At 38.3% G+C, this 14,756-nt stretch overlaps 1 protein-coding gene across 2 annotated transcripts in view; it reads left to right on the forward strand.

Moving 5' to 3' along the window:
- Positions 1–14,756, forward strand: part of LOC122553776 (cysteine-rich motor neuron 1 protein-like) — a 239,509-nt gene that overhangs the window by 180,032 nt on the left and 44,721 nt on the right. For both annotated transcript variants that reach the window (XM_043698087.1, XM_043698088.1), the window contains 2 exons: positions 3,440–3,622; positions 8,410–8,607. In XM_043698087.1, coding sequence (XP_043554022.1) covers positions 3,440–3,622; positions 8,410–8,607 — 381 coding nt within the window. The remainder of the gene's footprint in view (positions 1–3,439; positions 3,623–8,409; positions 8,608–14,756) is intronic.

The raw sequence follows: 14,756 nt of genomic DNA on the forward strand, positions 1-14,756 counted from the left end.
AGAAAAAAAAAACTGAATAGAGCAGATTTACGTGTTCATCAAACATTTTACACAGACTTATGCAGTTCAAAAGAATCAGAAATTTTCCCTTCCTGAGAACTGCCTGGAATTTGTGTACCAAGGATTTCCAGTTAATTACCACCACGTTTTAATTTTATTTCCAAAGCTGTATAAGCCAGCACTTGAAATATTTGTAATCTTCAACTTGTACCTTGTGTATGCAGTTCATCATTGACGGTATGTAAGGAACCAGGATTTGTTGTTGTGTCTGCTCAATTTGTAAGGCTAAATAATTGCAACATGACATTTAATTTCGATAAATTCATTACTTTTATTAAAGTACTTTGCTCATGCTGTTACTATAAATCTTTTTTTCAAAGAATGCTGACTTAGAAGGTGGATGCTGGCAGTCTGAATCAAAAGGAAGTCAATTCTACTCAAATGCTATGTTGACCACATCATTGCAGATTGGCATTTGTGTGCATTATTAGTGTATAATGCACAGCAAAGAAAAAAATCCCGTTATTGCTGGAGGGCTGCAATATGGTCACAGAATTGCACCAATTTCACATTTTCCAACTAGTCCATTGATTTTCCAACCAGTCCATTGCTGAGTTAGAGTGATATACATTTTTATTTTGGCAGGACACATATCGTAGGAGTTTAGGTGGGGAATTTTTAATGTCCCCACTTTCAAATTGCAGTGTAACTAAGAAAACAGAACTAACTTATTGGACCAGATGTGGTTGGTTCATCGATGGTAAATTTGCTTCTGCCCTTGCATTGGTGTTTAAAGATGGCTTAGATTTATTTATGATTCATAAACTGTACTTCAACAACACTTTTCGACTGTACTTCTAAATCTGAGAAAAATGCACCACAATTCAAAATAGTCGTGTCTAGATGACTTAAATGAAGTGAAATCTCAAATTCCACATCAGTATAATGTTTTGCATTGTTTACTTGTATTAGAAATCACTGAATAATAAAGTCTGTGTCAGCTGCGGCTCAGTTGGTAGATGTTTTGTGTGGTTTAAGGGACACAGCTGGATGCTAGTTCCAGGAAGACTGATTCAGGATAATGCAAAGTCAAGAATTCTCTCTTCAAGTTTGTTTGTGTAAATCCCTAGTCGTTGTATGTTATTGCTGTAGGCAATTGTACGTGACAGCCTGTGGACAACAAGGTTTAGAGTCTATTGTTACATTGTTCGAAGATAGTCATTTATGTGTTTCACTGTAACTGAACTCCACCTTCCTTGTGCTATTTAAGCCATGTGGGAAGCAGCTCCATGCCATCATTGTAATGTTTCTCCAAAGTCTTAAAGCTATTATACAACATCTCTTCCCCAAGCTTTTTCCCCTCACATTAATTAGCATTTTATGTGTTCTCGAATGAGTTACTTAGTTTACTCTCTCATGATACTTATATTCATTTCTACTATTTCTTTATGAAAAGGGTGATCTTGTTCATCTACAGGTAGTTGCTCCCAATATGAAGAAACTCGTTTTGTTGTAGTACTGACCGGTTCTTCAAGTTTCTGTTTCAAGATGCAAAAGAGGTTGTCAAATCTAATTTGTTTCTCATTGATCTGTTGTCAACATGAGATATGGTCAGGTGTTCTTCTCATGTAGTGTTCAGCATTTGATTTAATGTTCAATGTTGAAGGTGTTCAAAATTGTGCTCTCACTTTGGTTAATTTGCAGATTTATCAAAAAGAAACCTGGTGGCAAGGTTGGTACCAGTGAATTTTGTTGCATTGGCTGATTTTTGATGAGGGTTGATGTTGACCATTTTGTTGATTCAAATGATGATTGTTAGTACGTTACCTTTGTATTATTGCACTCATTTTGCTGCCTTGTTGTATTCGTGGTTGCTTAAATGTTGCTGACTTTATTATCGTGAAGATTGTTTTGAAGGATTATACTGAGAGCTATTCAAGTTTCTGCAGGTTTAAATGTAGCTTTCACTGCGAGATTTTGTTTTTCTTTACCAGTATGGTATCTTCATAGAGATGAACAAAGATACTCTTTTTCCAAGTTGGCTGAAGGATTTCCAAATGGTCTAGATGCAGAAGTGGCTTCAATCAATAGGATTCATTGCTTTTTTTTTGCTTATTTCAAAGATGGCTGCCATAGCATTGCTCCTGCCAGATTTTGTGCATGTGATGCATTTTCCAACCAAATTTGGCACCAGACCATCAGATTCATGCTCCTTTTGTATCAGCTACTTTTCTTTTTTAAAAAAACTGCAATAAAATTTCAAAGATACTGAATACAACATATTTCTTGCCCACAGCCTAAAAATAATATTTTGTAAACTTCCTTGTTAGGATTCTAAGATACTTGATTTTAGAAAGTCAAAACTTTGATTTCTACTTTTGATCTTTTTCCAATCAGTGTTCTAATTTATTTGTTGGTAAATGTTCTGTTGAATAAATAGTCAAACTGCTAATTGCCACCAGAAAGTTCACTCTGCTCCACTGATTTCAGGTTTTCCTCTCTAAGCAATCGAGGGTGTCTGGTAATTGGTCACCTTTCACAAATGCTAGATCTGGATTTATTTTCTTGGCTGCTATGGTAGGCTTTTATTGCTCTCTCACTACATTTTTTTATTTTCCCTTTTAAGCTTGTTTCCCCTGTTACTTGTTGTAAAATAGCTTGTTGACCCTTGGTGATTTCTCTGCAAAGCATTTTCTGGGCAGAGATTCTTACTTCAGCTCTGCAGCAAGCTAGTTATGAAGCTCTACTGAAAACGTTCTGGAAAATTGGTGATTTTAGTTGCTTCTTCAGAAAACTTCAAGTCTGTTTCTTGATCTTCACGATTGCCATGTTTTTCTGCCACAGCACACTCAGAGCTGCTGTCTTTAGATAAAGTTTGAACCCCAAGACACCCATTGGCCCGCTCCCATGGGATTTGAAAGATTCCATAGTAGCATTATCAAAGAAAAACAGAGGAATTATCATCTGGTCATTATTGCATTGCTGTGTGTGTGTGCGCGCGTGTGTTCACTGCCATGTTTCCTATATCACAACAGTGACTGTACCTCAAGACATTTCATTCACTATAAACCACTTTGAAATACTCGATAGTTGTGAAAAGTGCTATATAAATGTAAGTGTCTTTTTCAGCAAAATCATTTTTAACCAATCATTAAGTTTTTATGGTGATAGAGACTTTTAAATTAGAAAAAGTTTCTTGTGATTAGACTGTTTGAACTGCTCACTTAGATGAATTAACTGCCAAGAAAAGGGTACTGCTTTTTTAAAAAATAAATGACCATGTTGAGAAAATAGTGTAAACTGTGTTACACTGTACTGGAGACCCCTGGTGGTCAAAGTTTGCATTCGAAATCAAATCTTAACATCCCAGAGTTGGTGTTTGAGGGAACATTTACAGATGTGCCTTTATTGTTGAAACATTCTTGACTTTTTCTTTCAGAAACCTCTCGGAAATGTATATACAATGGCACGGAGTACACAGACGGGGAGGTGTATCGCATGGAGGCTTGCTGGTTCTGTCGCTGTCGAGGTGGAATCTCATTATGTTCGAAAGCAGAATGTGGAGAGTTGAAGTGTGAAAACTATTACATCCCTGAGGGAGAGTGTTGTCCAGTTTGTCAAGGTAAGTTTCCACTGACAGAATGAAAATCGACATTATCAGCAGGTGAGTCCAGTTTAAATGGGGGAAAAAAGCAATAGCTCACTGTCTTTGTTGCATTCAAATTATGTATGTGATTTGAGCCATTGTCTTGCTTAAGCATTGACTTAATGACATGGCCACTGACTCTAGTTTCAGGGGATGAGCAGGTGGTGCAATTCACTGAATACTTGAGATTATTAATACACAGTCAGTGTACAACTGTGAGGGAAGCCTCCATCCTGTTTGTTTGTTGATAAAGGAACCGTATTATGTTTAGAAGGACAATGGTTTCCTGTGGGAATGTGAGAAGGTTAGACAATGGAGAGAATTAGCTGGCTCCTGTGAAACTATCGTCTGCATTTGAATCACATGGAATATATTAAATACAGCTGATGTACTCCATAGCAACGCCTCAGGCTGCCAGAATCTATATTGTGATTATGCCTCAGTTTTTAACTAGGACTAGATAATTTCTAACTGATTCCAGGAGAGAAAGGAGAAATAATGACTTAACATGAAACTTTAGTGTCTTAATATTTTCAATTGATTTAAGGTCAGTCTTTATAGCACCTACATTTCATCCATATAAATCGCAATTTATTTTTAAAAAGCCAAATGTTTCCCTCTAACTATGGTGGTATAAATATGTACATAAATAAAATGGCTATGAGTTGCCAGCGTGAAGTTGCTATTGAGAAAGCTCTTTTAAGATGGAAAGCTTAAACGATTTTTCAACCAGACTATAATTGCACTTGATTCAGGCTTTCAAAGTTTGTGTGTTAATTGCTACTTAAGTTGGTGAACTTCTAATTTCTTTGAAAGGGCGATTTAATTCTCTGTTGTGTTATCAAGTTCACTGCACATTTATTCACTCTTTGTCTCTTTGGTGATTGAGAGTTTGTAAAAAACAGTTACATCAAATACAATAAGCATTTTGACTTGTGCTGTAGTTCTTATTTCCAAGAATACAACAGCAATTATTGACTTTTAAAATTATTTCTGTATATTTTTGTATGTCTATGCATACTTTGATATACTTTTGAAACTGTGGAGCTTTTTTAAAACTCACTGAGAAGTACAGACTTATTAAAGTTTGTTCTTAACTCATTTCCATTGAACAGTTCAGATTGAAGTAGCAAGGGCACCTAACTCTATAGGCATTGTCAGGTGAAGCACAATCCAAGCTTCTTGTCTTTGTGGTCTGGTTATGGGCTATATTATTGTCTTAATGCCCTGCCAGTCAATGACAATCATTCAATATACCAAATTTTGTATGCTACAATATCCTTGTAATAGTTGTACCATTCCCTTGAAGAGTGGATAATATTGAAATCGTCATGTCCCAAAAAGCTGGTATCAAATCCCTCAAGATTGATTGCTTCATCTTTTGTTTTCCTGTCATTGATTAAATTATAACCTGGTCTTTGATTTATTCTTCACTGTTGATCATGTCATTCTTCTTCACTGTCTTTTGTCTATGTTTCACCTTTGTGGTTTTACACAGCTGTGCCAATGTAACAGAAAGTACTCAGGTTGGCAGCATAGATGGAGACCGAACCTCTTGAGTTGAATATGACTCTTCACATTTGACTCAAGCGATTAACTCATTTTCCCTCTTCACAGATGTGTCAGACCTGATGAATATTCCCAGAGTATTTTCAATTTAAATTTCTGATTTCCACCCTCAATTTGTCTTAAAGGCAGTCCCAATATTGCATTGCCTTTCCTTCCATGTTCATAGTCAATGTGTTTCTGTCCTTTGGCCCTTTCATTTCTGTTCTATTTGCCACAGATTTGCAAAATAATCTGATAATCTGGGACTAGTTTACAACATGTACATCTGTGGAGCCCAGCTTTTCCACTTCCAACTTTTGATTCAACTCTTCTGCTTACATGGGCAGGTGAAATGTAAATTGAGATTGAGTCAGAATTAGTTGTTTTTAAATGACTCAACATTACCAAAACCAACTCCACCAAACAAGACTGAAATGGTGCTCCAACTCTTCACCCTCCTGGATTCTGCTAAGCCTCTGTTCCCTGCTTGAACCTGAGCAGTTACAGCTCCTGGGCAGTGACGTCCACATTGAATTAATCACCTTTCTCCATCCCTCCCTTCCTTGCAATATTGCTGAACAGTTGTATTCATTTCAGACAAAGCATTTCAAGCTCTTCACTGTTCAGTCTGCAAGTGCATTCCTGAGCTTCTGCCTGTTTGTCATTTTAGTTCTCCGCACTTCCATCTTGGACTTTGCCCTTGTATTTTGCACTTTCATAATCAGCCCAATGCAATACTGAGAAACGGCACCTCATTGTTTGTTTAGGCACTTTACGGCGTTTCAGATATGACTGGGACCCTACCCTGGACCCATCTTGTTGTTTCTTTACAATTTCCTATTATGCCTTGCACCATCCTCTTTCTTGTCATTTAATCTCTCTGACCTTTCACCCTGTCTGGACCTTCCTTTTTGGTGTTTTCTCACCTCCCTGTTTTCCACACCTCTGTGAATGATTAAAACTTGTTGCAGGTTTCATTGGAACTGGAAAGCATTATCGACTTCAAAAGTTACTCTGTTTCTCTCTGCACATATGCTGCCTGACTGGCTAAGTAGTTCCAGCATGTTTTGTTTTTATTTCAAACATCCATTATATTTGAGTGCTCCCATATAGGCCTCCCAAGCTCCATCTACTGTAAAGCACAACAGTTAGAGAATTTTATCAGCCATTCAATTCCTTCATAACATGTAACTACTTATTGTCCCACTTACTGTTGGCTTTATCTCGATTGCAAGCCGGTTGGTGAATCTAGATACTAAGGTGTTTCATGATAGCAGGTTTATTTATAGAATGAAGTATTGCTGTCTGTTTTCTGCTTATTGCCCTTGTGTTCATCAGTCTCTGTTAAAGTGTTTTTAATGAACCAGTTCAGAGATGTTATGACACATCGATGGAGCAGATAGGATTTAACCTAAACCTCCTGCCCCAGAGGTAGGAATGCTACTATTGTGCCACAAGATCCCTTTATTTAAAAAAAGGAATTGAATTCAAACTTCACCATCAGTCCTACTGGCCTCAAACAGGCCATAGTTCTACTCTTCCTAAATCTTGTGTTTTTATACAATTCACCTGAGCAATTCTCTGTCATAGTGAATTCCACATTCTTGACTCTACAGAATTCCCTGTTGGGTGTTTTGGTGACTATCTTATATTGATGACTCCTGGTCATAAGTTTCCTGCTTTCAATTTTATCCCTGTAGAAAACATTTTTTTAAATGTTGTTTTAAACTACTAAAATATACTTTATTAATAAGTCTATGTATATACAGTTACTGAAGCAGTTCTGTACAGTCTTTGCACATGAAGGGTAAACAAACATTGGAATTTGGCATTTCCTGCTGTTGCAAAAAAAAGCACCCAAAGCTTTTCTTACTCGTACAAGACAATATTTACATATGTTTGAGGGTCTGATAACTGAATGGGCTCCCGTTGTACTTGGGCAGAAAGCTCTTAAACAATTTTGCTAAAATGTACATCAACTTTTATTTATTGTTTCTAATACTCATATTTTTAGTTCAGTGTCGCATCCAAACTTCCAAATGATATGACCATCCTATCCTTCCAGCAAAACATACTGCTTTACGTTTATCTGTGCTGAGTTACATTGGTCAATCATTAGTCCATTCTATTAGCTGGCTAACATCCTCCTCTAACTTGTTGCAGTTATTGGTACCAACATCGACAGGACAAGTAAAGGCAGCATTGAGTGGTTAGAATCTCGAGTCAACCATCACACAGACTGACTCAGTGAGGTCTTTGAAAGAGAATTGTATTCTGATCCGAGGAGTCACCATTTGCAGGACTGTGGATAGAGACATTCCTGATGAAGGGCTTATGCCCAAAAGGTCGACTCTCCTGGTCCTTGAATGCTGCCTGACCTGCTGTGCTTTTCCAATGCCACACTTTTCAACTCTGACTCTCCAGCATCTGCATTCCTGCAAATCTCCTATGGATAGAGACCAGGGTAGTGGGTCTGACTGAGTTGCTTTTGCAGAAACATAAACTGCCTCACTCTGGGAGGGAGCACACTGCTGCTACTGGCCTACCTCAGCCTCTTCCACAGTGCACCTGCCTAGTCAGACAATTTATCCTCTATCTCCAACCTTTAGGTGAGCACACCTCACTGCAGCCCCACAGCAGAACCTTCAGTGAGCAAGAGAATCTGCCTTCCAAGAGTCTCCCATGATTGCTGCAGCTCTCAGGAACCCAGGAACTATTGGGTTTTCTCACCCAGGGCGGGGTCCCATTACATTGACTTCCTTTGACCGACAGGTACAACACCCTCTTATCCTTTCTGATTGGCTGGGCTCGCTAGAAACAGATTGCACTAACTTGGCTGAAGAACTATAGAGAATGGGAAATCAACTCGAGGAGCAATCAGCATCTAAAGAGTTGAGAATTCTGTCCCAATAACTCTGTTTCTCTCTCCACAGACTCAGCTGAGTATTCCAAGGTTTACTGTTTTCATATTTGCAACCAATGACTGATTCAAATTTACTTTTAAATCTCTATTTCCTGATTTATATTGTTTATTGCAGAAATTCTTTTTCTGAAACATTTCCAGGAAATAATTGTAAAAACTGCCTCTCTTCAATCAACGAAATTCAATCAAATTTAATCAGTGGTGCAATTTTGAAATGGACATGTGTTGACTCCCATGCTTCCTTATTTATGATTTGATTGCATTCATTAGTTGTAACTTTTGTTCTGTGCAGACACAATTTTTCCATCTGTTGATGGCCTTGGATGTTTGGCCAGAGGTCAGATCCGAGCACATGGCGATCAATGGCGAGAAGATGACTGTACGTTCTGCCAGTGCGTCAATGGGGAACATCACTGCATGGCAATGGCTTGCAAGCAGACCTGTCTGAACCCAGTCAAAATACCAGGGGAGTGTTGCCCTTTCTGTGAAGGTAAGTAAAAAGTGCAAACTTCAGTGTTCTCATTTTAACAAGGTACGCTGCTCCTGCAAAGAAGCATCTCCTTTCTCTAGCTCACATACAGAATTAGGACAACAAATAAAATATCATAAATAGTGTGGACACTGTTCAACATTGCCCTGACGAAGCATGTTTTCTTTGGAAGTGAACCAATGGAGTTCAACACCAGTAAAGGATTCCTGTTTGAAACCATTAGTTTTCCAATTGGTGCAGAAATGGAATGCCAATCTATATTGTACCTTCTACTGAAGTGTATACTCTAAAATAGAAACGACATAGTTCATCCTCAAGTTTTGGATTCACGGTTGATTTCTGGCTTCTGCTCCTATCAGTTGAAACATTGGGATGACAGACAGTAAATGTGACAACTGCTTTGACCTATGGGACTGCTTGAAGAGGTAGAGGTCATCCAGTTGACAGTATCACTTGTCGTCATGATATTATATGTGTATCAACTCATGAGCTGTTTGGAGCCCGACTTTCAAGTCAGCAGGGTGAAGCTGAAGCTTAATTGACTAGTACTGGACATGTTCCAGAATTTTTTATTGGGTCAAGCGATGGAAAGCAATTGACATGTTTTTGTCAGACTGGAAATGTGTTTATTAATTGGATTTAGCTCCTGTTTCTGCTTTCAACTCTGGCTTCGTTGTAGGTCTGTGATATTTCCGAACAGGCTTTGGTGAACAAATACCAGGAATTATCAGATGAATAAATTACCAAGTCACTAATCTGTCCTCAACAGTCTGACTGGACTTCGTGTTCTGTTTATTCTTCTCCAAGGTCACATTGATGTTGATGAAAACAATATGATCAACATTTGCAGAATTTAACAAACAATGAAAAAGACCCTAAAGGATACCTCTTTGTTTCAGTGATAAAGAGTCACTATGAAATGGTTTTTTTTCCCCTGAAGCATGCAAAGTCCTGAGAACGTGTGACATGATTTCACTTGGAAATGAAAGAACTTTTAGAGTATAATACAGTTTTCTGTTGATTAATTTTGATAGGCTCAGTGTCTTTCAAATGAAAATTGCACATTGAACAGTAGTGCACTCTTTTTCCCCAAAGAAAAACAGGGAAGAAACTTTTCAACCCTGTCTATTATAATCCTCTATTGATAATTAGAGGTCGAGTGAGTAATTTTAGGTTTCCACTCTAAACCGAGGTCACCATGACCAGGCCACAAAGTAATATTATATTTTATTCTTGGAAAACAAATGAGTAGTAAAAAGTTAACCATGTCTGTTTTCTTGGTCCTGTAGAATGTGAGTCTGTGGTTTCAATACCAGTTGCTGTTTGGAAACACTAGTGATAGTCAAGAACATAATTAGCGAAGATGTTTTTCTCAATCACAGTCATCATTATGTCTGTACTACCTACTTTTCATACTAATTGGCCAATTTATGCGACTTTAATTTGAGGGAGGATTTTAACATTAGGCACAGCTACTTATGTTTCCCTGTGTATTTTGTACATTTGTTGGTGGTGTCTAAAATTGCAGCTTTAAAAATACGTGAATTTGAAATAAGCAATTAAAATCCTCCAGGCAAATTCAAATACTGTCTGTATACAATTCTTGCCAACTAATCTCTCAAACAAAAAGCAACACATCTGCAAAACTGTCATCACTTTTAGGATCTGATACCTTCAAGGTGAAATTAATGGTGGTCTTAGCGGAAAATAATTATCAGTTACAAATACAAGAAAGAAGGGAATTAGTTAGTGTCTCTCTTAAAAAATGAAGTTTTGAGGTATCTGTGTATCGGGCGGATAACTCTTCTGACCTGTATGGAACCACACAGGTTTCTAGCACACCAGAAGACCACTCATCCCATCATACCTGTACTGTCTTCTAGTAGTAACAATTCAAAGTCTACTGACCCATTCTCCATATCATTCTGTAGCTCTCCTTTGAATCTTTGTTCAGTTTTCCCTTAAAAATTCATCTCTGCCTCAACCATGCACTACAGCGTGACATTTAACTTTGCATTAAGGAATTCTTTTTCAGTGCTAAATTTTTAAAAATTGAAAAATGTAGCTAATTAGATTACAAGTATGGTGTACAATGGCAGTTCAAAATGCACTTAAATCAAAGTCGCAATGCTTGTTATTTTTCTGTCTAAATAGTTGTTTTCAGCTACTATACTTTTCATGCCCGTATTGACTGGTCTGTGTTCAGGATTAATTCTTTTTGCAATGTTCAGAGTACAGAGAAAACAAAATAAATCCAAATCCTCCCAGGAAAGCATTGTGGAGTCAGTGTCACACTTCCAGAGTACCTGGGCTTCACTGTTTCCTGAAACAGCCAACAGTGGATAAGAAATCATCATTGTTGTGTAACCAGTGTAGTTTCTGGGCAAAAAAAAAGACTTAACCAGCCTCACTGCAGATGACTGCACAACATTGGCAATAGATGGAGGAATTTAATTTCCTACTCATCCGAAGACATGTTTTGGAATTGGGAACCATTTGATTGAATGGAACGGTGAGAGTTGGAGATCTCCACTGCCTGTTTACTGCCCGTGATTACGTCAGGGCTAAGAAAGCCTATGGGTGCCAGTTGAAGTGGGTATACATTGCATCATAGTTCAACAAGCAGCTGACAGGGGCTTGCCATGCAGGGAGACTAACAGGCAATCTTTGCAGCTGCCTCAAATGGGAGCATCCATTGTTCAAAGGCACCGAGTGCTTGAGCACGGACCTCAGAATTGAGCAGGTGCGCCCTCTGCTCTTTCCTGTGAGTTCTGACTCCGTGGGAGTTTTTTTTTGTCATTTCCCAGCATTAAGACAACAAGAGTTAGTGATTAGAGTCCCTGTCCTACATTTTACAGTTTTTGAATGCATATTCAAAAACATTCACAGTAATAATTATGTCATTAACATCAGTGTTTCCTAATGCTAAAAGGAAAACACATTTGAAGTGAACTAAAAGTAAATTGAGCAGATCATTAAAAAAATCAACAGTTAGTACTTTGATAACTCTGAATGAATATGTCTGGGGAATTCTATTGCGGAAACCAGCCTCAACTTTAAACAGTACTGCTTGAACAACTGTACGTTGTATGGTTTTCTTCTGAAAGCCTATTGTAAAAAAAGCTTGTCAGAATCAGCTGACAGGTTGGATGCTCAATACTAGTTGTCCAAATTCAAACCTGAGGTGACCTTTAACATGTGTTGCACAGTTGATAGCATTGGCTCAATAAATGTTAGGAGCTGTTAGATGATATTGTTAATCATGTTTGGATTGTGCTTACTGAAAATGGTAATGTGCTGACTGATAGATAACCTTGTGTGCTATTCAAGTAACTGGATAGCCGATTAAAAATATGGGAGCGTATTTGGAGAATTACTACTTCAAACGTTGCACATCGTTACATGTAATGCAATTTGTTAGAGAGCTGTTTCAAATAATTGTTCTTTTACCTGTTCTGTCCATTATAGGAAGTGACAGCTTGTATCCAAATGATTCATTCACCCCTGCTTTGCTGGCATCCTTCTAGGAAGCAGAACAACTTTTGTTTTTAATCTAAAATAATCCTCATTCCTATTCTGTAATCAGCAGCCAGGAGGATTAGCATATGATTCCTGTGACAATGTCCCATAGTTTCCATGACACATCCTCTTTCCCCTCCAAAACTGACCTCAGCCAGTTGTTGCCATAATGTTGCTGAAAGTTTTTGCTGGAATCAGTATTTGTAATTTTCAACTTTGCTGCAAGTGGTCAGTCTGCAAGCGTTGCAAAAACCGGACTGGTCTCATTTTGCAGGGTTGGGAAACAAGCTTTTGGAAATAGTTCCTTTTTGTCACACAAGTTCAGTACTTGTCAGCATAGACTACTTAATAGTGCAACAATCAAACAGGATGATGAACTAAGGAATGGACTTTCATTCTTTTTCTGTATAATTCTTGTTTTAAAAGTAAGGGTAAAACTGCTTTGTTTTCAAAAAAAAAATTCTTTCATGGGATGTCAGCATTGTTGGCAAAGGCAGCATTTATTTCTTTTACCCAATTTCTTTGGAGTAGATGTTGCAAGATAAGTCAGAATGGTGTGTGACTTGGAGGGTAACTTGCAGGTGGAGGTATTTCCATGTATCTGCTGCCTTTGTCTTTCTAATTGCTAGATGTCTCGGATGCTGCTTGAACTGCTGTGCTTTTCCAGCACCACTCTAATCCAGAATCTGGATTCCAGCATCTGCAATCATTGTTTTTACCTATTTGCTAGACATGGAGAGCTTGGCAGATGCTGTCAGAGGTGAGTTGTTGGGTGTGTCTATCATGGAGATGGAGCATACTGCTGTCTCTGTGTGTCAGTGGTGGAAGGGTGGAATGTTTAAGGTAGTAGATGTGATGCCAATCAAGTCAATTGCTTTATCCTGGAAGGTGTCAAGCTTCTTGAATGTTGGAACTGCATTCATCCAGGCCAGGGAAGAGTCCATCACATCCATCACAGTACTGACTTGAGTCCTGTAGATGATGGGTTGGCTTTGACAAGTCAGATGAAGAGTTATTCACTTCAGAATTCCCAGCCTTTGACCTCAATTATCACCTACACCCAGTATTTGCAGCTCAGTTCAGGTTTTGATCAGTGGAGATCTCCAAATTTGATATCAGGGAATTCAGTTGTGATAAAGCCAATGAATTTCAAGGAGGGAGGTAGTTAGATGCCAAATTGTACTTTCAGTGAAACAGCTTAGCTTTCCATTGTTACCATAGAGGACTTTGCAGAATCAACATGCTACTTTTATTTATGGTGCCTCAGTCAAAGGTGACTTGTTATTTATTCCAGCATGTATTGCCTGCCACTATTCGCCCTTGAGAGAGTGGTGCTGAATTGCGGCCTTGAACCACTGCAATGTGCAATTTCTCATCCAGATAAAATTAAAACACGGGATCCACGTGACCCAGTTGATTGAACTTGCTTCAATCTGTGGTCAGGTGATTGAAGCCATTTTATAACCATGATTTTTCCCTCTTTAAAATGATTTTAACCATGAAGGTTTCTGACAGAAGTTTTAAAATATGGATCAAGAATTTACCACTATCGTAACAAGATTTCCTTCCCTAAAAGAACCATGTGGGTGTTTTATAATAGTTTCCTTGTTTAAATCCTTGTGGGTTTAAAAGTTGATTAAATTAAAATTTCATCACTTGTCATGTTGAGATTTGAACCTTTCTCCTGGCATTATTAGCCTGAGTCACTGGATTGTTCAGTCCAGTGACGGACCACTTTTTCATCATCTGGTCAAATGACATTGTTCCACATGAATCTTTGTGCAAATACAATACTTCCATATTCAGGTCCTTTAAAAGAAATGTGTGTCAGATTTTGGGCAGTACTAAACGATCCATGTGGAATTTTGATACAATGATTCTACTTCTAACAGTGCAGACATGTATGAGCCCCATTAATTTGGTGCTGAAAGGCGTTAGTCAATATTTGAAGTAACACTCCATTCTTTGCAAAGAAAAGTTATGCAGTAGCTAAGCAACAAAAAAGTTCAGTTCAATGTGTTGTAGCTGTCACTCTGCCTCAATGAGGTTAGTATTTTAATGCAGCGACCAGGCCAACAGTTATTGGACATTATATATAAAGTTGGAGAAGCACAGCAGGTCAGACAACATCCAAAGAGCAGGAAAGTCTATGTTTCCTGCCGAAACCCTTCATCATTGACTCTGGCTTCCAGCATCTGCAGTCCTTACTGTCTCCAAGTTATTTAACATTACTTACTTTGAGTTTGGATTTCATGGTGAGGTTGTACAGAATGTTGGTGGAGTCTCCTAGAGTCAGAGAGATGTACAGCATGGAAACACACCCTATGGTCCAACGCATCCATGTCGACCAGATATCCCAACCCAATCTAGTCCTACCTGCCTGCACCCTGCCCATATCCCTCCAAATCCTTCTGATTCATATTCCCATCCTTTTAAATGTTGCATTCGTACTAGCGTCCATCACTTCCTCTGGCAGCTCATTCCATACACGTACCACCCTCTGCTTGAAAAAGTTTAGTCTCTCCCTATAGCTCAAATCCTCCAACCCTGGCAACATCCTTGTAAATCTTTTCTGAACCCTTTCAAGTTTCACAACATCTTTCCAATAGGAAGGAGACCAGAATTGCACG

The sequence above is a fragment of the Chiloscyllium plagiosum genome, chromosome 10 (assembly GCF_004010195.1).
Source record: "Chiloscyllium plagiosum isolate BGI_BamShark_2017 chromosome 10, ASM401019v2, whole genome shotgun sequence".
Taxonomy (NCBI): Eukaryota; Metazoa; Chordata; class Chondrichthyes; order Orectolobiformes; family Hemiscylliidae; genus Chiloscyllium; species Chiloscyllium plagiosum.